The 8,734-nt window shown below is 48.1% G+C and overlaps 1 protein-coding gene across 1 annotated transcript in view; it reads right to left on the bottom strand.

Annotated features, from left to right (window-relative positions):
• PGAM1 (phosphoglycerate mutase 1) overlaps positions 1 to 4,606 on the bottom strand; it is a 7,528-nt gene extending 2,922 nt beyond the window's left edge. The window contains exons 1-2 of the mRNA XM_024734881.1: positions 4,346 to 4,606; positions 186 to 460 (exon numbers count right to left, since the gene is read on the bottom strand). Of these exons, the coding sequence (XP_024590649.1) occupies positions 186 to 460; positions 4,346 to 4,484 (414 nt within the window). The 5' untranslated portion in view covers positions 4,485 to 4,606. The remainder of the gene's footprint in view (positions 1 to 185; positions 461 to 4,345) is intronic.
• Positions 4,607 to 8,734: the final 4,128 nt, after the last annotated feature.

Genomic DNA, 8,734 nt, shown 5'->3' with positions numbered 1-8,734 from the left:
AAAAAAAAAAAAAAGAAAGAAAAGAAAAAAGTAACTATTTTTTTTTTTTTTTTAAAGTAACTATTTTATCATAAATTAGAAACTCAGTGGGTCTAGGCAGACCCTAATAAAAGCTAAAACAGTGAAGCCCAGATTCTAACACCCTGGTCCTGGGTGGAGCGAGCCAAACCTCCATTTGTCCATACCTTACTGATGTTGCTATAGAAGGGATGGTCGGGCTCCATCGGAGGTGGTGGGACATCATAGGAGCGCCTCCAGATCTTTACCTGGGCCTCACCGTGCTTGGCAGCAGTTTCTGCCTTATTGAGGCCAGTCAGACCCCCATAGTGTCGCTCATTAAGGCGCCAAGTCCTCACCACTGGCAGCCACATCTGGTCAATGGCATCCAGCACTGTCCAGAGGGTCCGAATTGCTCTCTTCTGCACTGAGGTGAAGCAGATGTCAAACTCATAGCCGGCATCTGGAAATTAGAAGTTCAAAGTGATAAGCTAATCAGGTCCACTCTAGAGCAAGAATTCTCTTTCTTTCTTTTTGGCCGCACCATGTGGCTTGTGGGATCTTAGTTCCCCAACCAGGGATTCAACCCGGACCCTCGGCAGTGAGAGCTGTAACCAGTGGACCACCAGGGAATTCCCTAGAGCCAGAATTTTCTTACATATAAATTTCATCATGTACAGACAACCCAAATGAAAATTATTTGGCTAAATATTTTATTTTGTACACCCTAGCAGGAAAAACAATATTCTGCCTTCGGGGAAGATAAAATTTGTTGATTTATGTTGCAGTTGACAATATACTTCCCAGTGGTTCCCCAATAATTCATCTAACCCAAGGCCCAAATGTACTGTCAACCAGCTAACCTGAGATCTGGGCTACTTTTCCTAATCCCCAGAGTGCTGTGCTTAAGCACACTTTAAGAATTTATTTGCTTTAATTCTTTCAAGGTAAAGATTCAAAAAACTTGGAATCTCTTAATAAATATAATAGCTAGTACTTATAGAGAGCTTACCATCTGTCAGGCACTGGACTGAGTACTTTGTATGTGTTTTATTTAGTCTTCATAACAATCCTGTAAGGTTACATCATTACAACCCATCTTACCAGGTGAAAATAGAAACTAGAGGAGTTAAGCAAACTATCCGAGCTCACAGCTATTACACAAAAGAGGTTAAAACCCAGGTTGTATGACTCTAAAATCTAACTCACAGGGGACTTCCCTGGTGGCGCGGTGGTTAAGAATCCACCTGCCAAGGCAGGGGAAACGGGTTCGAGCCCTCATCTGGGAACATCCCACATGCAGCGGAGCAGCTAAGCCCACGAGCTACAACTACCAAACCTGCACTCTAAAGCCCGCGAGCCGCAACTGCAAAGCCCACGTGCTGCAACTACTGAAGCCCGTGCGCCTAGAGCCCGTGCTCTGCAACAAAAGAAGCCTGTGCACCGCAGCAAAAAGTTAGCCCCCACTCGCCACAACTAAATAAAGCCCGAGCCCAGCAACAAAGACTCAACGCAGCCAAAAATAAATAAATACATCAATAAATTTATTTTTAAAAAATCTAACTCATAACCACCACCTCTAGCTATCTCCATAGTTTGCTAATTTCTAAGGATCCTGATGTTTGTGTTTTAGTTAGAACTGTCACTTCTGATTGATAATTATTAACATACTTCAGTCCTCTCTAACCTCTGGTCTAGGAGAAATGGGATTTTGAACTCTCAACAATCAGGACACAGCAAGAGCTCTTAGAGGATGCTGATAAAACTAGTTTGTTGCATGAAATTATACCTTCCCTAGAGTATGGAAATCACATCACAACCTCTTCATCCACAGTTCCTTTCTGCTATCGTCAAATTACCTCACTACCCAGGGAATATAATCTACCTACGTCAATTGTTAAACCAAGTTTAAGAGAAGCCACTCATTGGAGAAAGAGCAAATGCTGTGCACTGTCTGATGCATTTGTAAATGGACCTCTCCTCCATACACAGCGGTTACTGAGGGGTGGTATCAAGTTATATTGGCCCAACCAGTAAGTTACAACTATTTGTCTTCATGTTTCACAAACGATTATTCTCCCTCCCACTTTAATGGGGAGATGGCCCTTTTCTTAAGTAGTGGACCAGGAAAACATTCCTGTTTTCTTCCATGAGGCTACAAGGCCCTCTTTGAAATTCAGCACAAACTTTCCTGCACATTGCCTCATGTTGAGGTGGCCAACAGTAATTAATGAAATGTGAAGTGAATTTTCCTGACAGCCGTTCAATTGAGAATAAGGCCAGTAGGAACTACACTGATGGGGGAAGGGAGAATTAATCACCAAGAAACTCACCACAACCCACAAGGGAAAAGACACAGATTTCATCACTAAGGCTCACTGACAAGTGCGAGTAGACTCACTTACCATCCCCTCCCTAATCTTATGGGGAGGAATGGCTCCCCAATAAAAGGGAGTCACTGGGAATTGAGTATCCACAGTGCAAGCCTCAGCTCCCATGCTGAAAAGCTATTGGTTGTTTCACTGCATTTTCCACTTGCAATGGAGTGCTGCACATCGGATACACAGGTCAGTCCCTGAGGAAAAGAGCAGTTCCCCTTACAACTCTTAACAGAGAACTCTAAATCCTCTTCCTTCAACTTGGCCATCAAACAAAAGCATAGTCTAGGCCACTCCCAGGGATGGGGTTAGCTGGTGTTGTGCAGTGTGGACTCCATCCGCCCCCCAGGAGCAAGACGGCATGGGAAAACTCAGTTCTTGGTAGCTTCCTCCTGAAATCATTCAAGATTTTATAAACCCTATAATACTTAAAGCCCTGGTGAATTTAATGTTATTTTAGGTCTTTTACAGTATTAGATTATTCATATGGTCTTCATCATTCAGTTTTTGCTTTTGATCTTTCACTTTTTATTTAATCATCTGTGATGCCCCTAAACAGTTATTAAAATTTTAAATGGGATTTCTTTTGAAACTAATGCTACTAACATTTACTTAAAAACTGAAATAGGGTCTGTTATTTTAAGATATTACAAGTTAAGGCATTTGATCAGTCTTTAGAGGACAGCTGCAATTTGCTTTGTCCTAGGCTAGTCATCAGCAAACCACCACAGACCCATACAGTTCTTCCTGCCAGACAGCAGGAGAGAAAATGGCCTCCTTTACCAGCACTTTCCCTATCCTGGCCTCTCCTAACCGGTATGAGGTCACACCAGGCCATCCCAAAGTATTCACACACATCCCCAGCAGGATTACATTTCCCATACTTTCCGAACCTTTGCTTCATTTCTAAAGGATCTACAGTGAAGGCAAGAAGCTAGAGAGAGCAAACTGGGGCCAAATACCTGATTCACATCAGCCAGGAATCAGTGACCCTTTTTAATGGCTGCTGCTTTGTCCAGAGGTTAAAAGGGAGCAGGGAAGGATTGGTGGAAGCACCTCCTCGGTCCAGAGACGCTTTGAATTGCTGGCAGCAGGGAATGCTTCCTTATTAGCGCTTCAAAATCACAAAGAGCTGTCTGCCAGCGGGGGCAAGCCTGGGTAAGCCAGCTTATCTCATTGCCACTTCCACCTTTGCCCAAACAGCCTACCAGTTCCTCGCACTTACCCGGTACTCAACCCCAGAACAGAGGCCAGGGTGGCAGACTAGGAATAAGATGTGACCTTGGACAAGTCATCTTTCCAATCCTCACTTTCCCAACTAGAAAAGAGGGCCAGGGAGGGATGGGAAGGAGGGGAATAAAACCTGTATAATTTATAGGGCTGTGAAGAGGATCTACTCAAATCATTCATTTACTCAATTACATTTGTGGACGCATTTTGGACACAGGATTTGCGGAATGCTGGTAAACAGCATTCTACACAAGCACGTGGATGTCTTTGTACCTAGAGCCTGCTGGTCGTCCCCCGCCCCTCCCCGGCCCCGGGGGCCGCGTCACTCCCCCGCAGCGGGGAGAAGCATGTGGCCTGCCGCTTCACCAAGATCCCCAGCATCCTCTTGAGTAGACTTGGTTATAGCTGCTGGAAGACACCGGGCATCCCATTTAGCAACCCGTCCCCGAGTTACTAAGTGCTCGGACTAGGAAAAAGGGGACTTTCTCAAGGCTGTGTCGTGGAGAGCGCAGCTGCGGAGCTACCGCCCGGGTCCTCTTCCTGGCACTGCCCCTCACACTCCGCTGGGTGACCTTGAGCAAGTCGGTCCCCCACCCTGGGCCCATTTTTTCAACTGTAAAATAAACTGTTGGAGAGAAGGGGCTCACCGAGGGGGCGCGGGGGCGGCCAAGTGGCCCTCACCCAGCGGCGCCTGCCCGAGCCTTCGCAGCCCCCACCCACTGCCCCGGCCCTCTCCGCACCTCGCAGCGCCTGCCCACCGCGCTTCGCCTCCTCGTGCCCGGCCGGGCTCAGGTCGGCGTCGTACCAGCCGCTGAAGCGATTCTCCAGGTTCCACGCGCTCTCGCCGTGCCGGATCAGCACCAGCTTGTAGGCGGCCATGGCTGCGGCTCGGGGTGCGGCGCAGACTGGGGCTCACCGAGATTCCGGAGTCGCGGCCTTACCCCGGCCGCGCCTGCGCGCTCGCGCTCCACCGGCCCGCTCCCGCTCACTTGCTCAGCCAAATCTTTCCACTGGCTCGGGGCCGTCCTCCGCCCGCCGGATGTACGCATGCGCCCCGTGCGGACGCTGCAGCCGCCAGGGGGAGGGGGCGCCCTCCAGAACGCCAGGGCGCATGCGGCCTCCGTTGTCGGCCCCGTGTCCGCCTCGGTAGTCACGGAGCGCACGTAAGCGCCGAAGGGAGGTGGGACCTTCGGACTGTTCCCGGTTGTGCCCGCTGGCCGGAGTGTGGTCGTATTGCCGTTATTCATAAGCCCTTCGTTGTAATCAAATGGTCTTTTATCATTTGAATCGCGCTTGGCTCGGCCAGGTCACACTTTCCCATCCATACGCAGGGTGTGATTCACACACCTGTGTTACAATCTTCACTCTTCCGTTTTATTCGCTTTGTATCTCGCTTAACCTCGCTCAGCCCCATCTGTAAATGGACGTAGTAAATACTTAGCTGGTGCCTATCTACCTGGAAGGTGCTCAGTAAATGGTGGTTGTTTCTATCTCATTTCCATGGACACTGATCTCCATAACGACACGGGTTCTGACCGCTGGTTCGAAAGCCACGCTCTTTATCTAACACACGGCCTTTTGTCCCACCTTCTTCTAGTTTCTCACAGCCTCTGGCCAGTGCTTCCTGGACCAACCACAGTGAAGCAAATTCTAGGCCGATCAAACACTCCAGGAAGAGAAGAGTTACTGCCTGTGCCTGCCCTACACCCAATCACAGTTTCAGTATCTGCTTTATCTGGACAGCTCTCTGGTGCCCATGCCCCTTTTCCTGGTTTATTTCAATCTAGCCACTTTATTGAGCACCAAACATGAATCAGGCAGTGGGCTAGGGTCAAAGATGGGTTGAATGTGTTTTCTACCCTTCATAGCAGGTGGAGTGCAAATAAGACCCACATGGAAACAGCTAACAATGAAATTGTGCCGTGTGCTATACTTTGACAGATTATAGAAAAATTTTCAGCATGCACTCGTAAAGCACCTACTACATGCCAGGCAGTGTTATGAGTGCTTTACAAACATTAGCTCATTTAATCCTCATATCCTCATGATGACCTTATGAGGCTAGTACTATTGTGTCCCTATTTACTGATGAAGAAACTGAGGGATGAAGTAATTTGTCTAAGGTTATAGGAACCAAGATTCACGCCTAGTATGGCTGGCTCCCAAGTCCACGCTTATCTGACCTACTACTCTCTGCGGCCTCCACGTATTTGTTGCATTTTAGGCATTTGTTGACTGAAGAGTGGGAAGGTTTGAGAGGCAGAGAAAAGGCACTTTGGGAATGACATGAACCAAAATACATAAGACTGGCTTTTAGATATGTCATCTACTGTTTGTGAAAGTTTAGCGTGTCAAGTGTTTTAATGTATTATCTCAACCTTCCAGCAATTCATATAATATAGGTACTATTATAGCTCCATTCCACAGATGAAGAAACTGAGGCCCGGGGAAATAATTTGTCCAAAGTCACAGCTCGGAGCAGAAGTGAAGAAGAAACCAAGATTCAAACCCAGGCAGGGCAGTGGCCTAGCGTGCACTCTAGCCACACCTTCCTCCTCTGCAGCTGGGAGAAGATGGAATTCAGGAAGGTGACTGGGATGCGGTCCAGCACTAAAAGCTGCACTTGGAGCTTACAGTCTCCCAGGGCTGCAAAGCAAGAACTGTCCTGGAAGGCTTCCTTGTTCAAGCTCCTGGCATGGCCCACATGGGGGACCTTGGAAGAATCCCTCTTTGGAAGTTCTCCCTCTGGTCATTCCTTCTGCTTGGTCATCCCAGTACTGATGCCCAGGCCCTCCCAGGGTTTTTCACACCAGCAAATAGCCATAAATAATAATAATGTATTATTAATAATAAATACTATTAGCAATGTGATCAAGAAGACAAAAAAGATTTAATGAGGTACCGATTTAGAGCATATGAATCTGAGGGTCTATGGACAGATTTTCTCTCCAGGAGGATGCCTGGTAAGGGATCCCTTGCCCACTGGGATTGGAACTGAGCAGATAACTAGGATACTTTGGGCAGGAGGCCAAGGGCTTCTGTGCCACCAGCCTTGGGAAAGAGCCCGGGAAGTCCTACTTTATTGCTTTCACCAACCCCCTCTGCCTCCAGAAGGGATCTCTCATCTCCTTGGAGTTCTGAGGAGCTCTGATTAACTCACAGCATATCTACCTTGGAGCATCAGAGATTTTTTTATGTATGTGTCAGATCCACTCAACTAGAAACTCCTTGAGGGTGGGTACTGCATCTCTATTTTATACACCCATACACAAGCACTAAGCATGATGCCTTTGCCCATGGCCAACTCCCTGAGTGTCCTTGAGTGTCAGAGCTAGGAGAGACCTTGATAATTCTCCACTGCAAGTCCCCACCTCCAGCCACCTCCAGTCCACATGTAACAGATGAGGAAAGTGAGGTGAGCCTTTCAAAAGCACAGGAGATGAGCAGGGGACTGGGTTCATAAGTGAGAAGTCAGAGGCGATCCACGGAGAAGGGCCCCAGAGTTGGGGCTTGCTGTGTCAGGGAAAGGCAGGAGCCTGGAGAAGTCTGGAAAAGAAGGGGGCTGGGGGGAGCCACGTGAGGACTGTGAAGGCTTTGCAGCTGGAAGCCAGAATTCCTGGGCAGAGATTGGGATTCATTCAGCATCTACCACAGCATCACAAATCTGGGAAGAAGCTTAGAGCCTATCAAACCAAGATTTCTCAAATGACAGTAAAGGGTAAGGATAAACCAGTGTATGTTGCCCTCTACTACTTTTTTTTTTTTAAATCTTAATTGTTATCTCTCCTGAACACAAGACACACAGACATTTGTCAGGGCTGATCCCTGGGCCCTTCTAAAGAAGTGGGTGGATACAGGAGCGCATTCACATAACCTGAGAACGGAGCAGTGTGAAGGCTCTGATCACAGCTTGGGGGCAGCTTGGGGAACAGCCTGAGGGACCCACTGCACAGCTCCCAAACAGGTCACCTCCTTCCCTCCCTGCCCGGCAGGGAGCAACGATGGCCAAATAAGCCCTCCTTCCTGCATGGCGCATGGGGGTGGGGGCCTGTGCTCCAGAGCCTTCTTTACTCTCATCTCCTGGTCAAGGACATTCATCAGTGACAGCTCTCATCTCTTCCTGGGGCCCCCAGCCAACCTCTAATCCCTGAACTCTTAGGGCAGACAGCCTCCCTTCTAGCTCAGTGCTCTAATTCCTCAGGCCTCAGGGAAATTCCCAGGACTCGAACAGCTTCCAACCACCAAGCTTGTTGGTTCAGCTGCTACGAAAACTCAGATAATCAGTGATCACAGCCCTATTGCCCCCGCTTGTCCCTTAAAATAATAAAGGCCTCTCTCAAGCTTCCCTTCCCATTTATTTTTTTCTGCAGAAGGGTAACGCCCTTATCAAGTACCAAACATTCAGTGAAGGACCCGATTTAGAATCCCAGTGGGGCGAACCGCGTTTTCTACTGGGTGGAAGGTGGGGCGGGCGGCTGCCGTTCAGCCCACAGGACTCCCCATCAGGACGTCTTTATTTGTTCAACATCTTGCAAACTCATCGCGTGATGCTCAGATCTCCCCAGCTCAGCTGGTACCTCAGGAGGAGAGGACTCCTGCCTTGGAAAGTGAGCCCAGATGATTGTGGCTTATGTCTCAAGACTCTGAGCTTCTAAGAGAGGAACTAGGGCTTCAAGGAAGGGTAAAACACATGCTTCACAGCCTTCTACAGTTGCCATCTGAAGATAGAGCTGGAACTGGCTGGAACTGGCTTCCTACAGCTCCCCTAACAAAACCCTTTCTTCTCCAACCTCAAAACCCAGCTTCAGACTTGAGTGTCCAGCCCAGCCATAGTAAAAACCCTTCTCCAGGGATTATGGAACTCTCAAGTCTCTGAAAAGAAACCACCAGGGGTGCACGAGGTCCTCTGCCTCTAGGCCCTGTGTGTAAGAACTATGATGATAAAAATGCTCAAAACAGGGCAATAAGCCAACCCGTCTATTCTCCTTCACATCAAACTGTTTTCCCAGTTTCCCAAACATAGACTACTCTGTTTCTTTGGATTAAATTCTAAGTGTAAAACAGACATCTCATTAATTTGAGATGTCTGTTTTTTGTGATTAGCAGTAAACTTTTGATGTTTGACTACA

The sequence above is a fragment of the Neophocaena asiaeorientalis genome, unplaced genomic scaffold (genome assembly GCF_003031525.2).
Source record: "Neophocaena asiaeorientalis asiaeorientalis breed wild unplaced genomic scaffold, Neophocaena_asiaeorientalis_V1.1 scaffold240, whole genome shotgun sequence".
Taxonomy (NCBI): domain Eukaryota; kingdom Metazoa; phylum Chordata; class Mammalia; order Artiodactyla; family Phocoenidae; genus Neophocaena; species Neophocaena asiaeorientalis.
The sequence above is the reverse complement of the archived record's forward strand: the minus strand, read 5'-3'. Positions and strand labels throughout refer to the sequence as shown.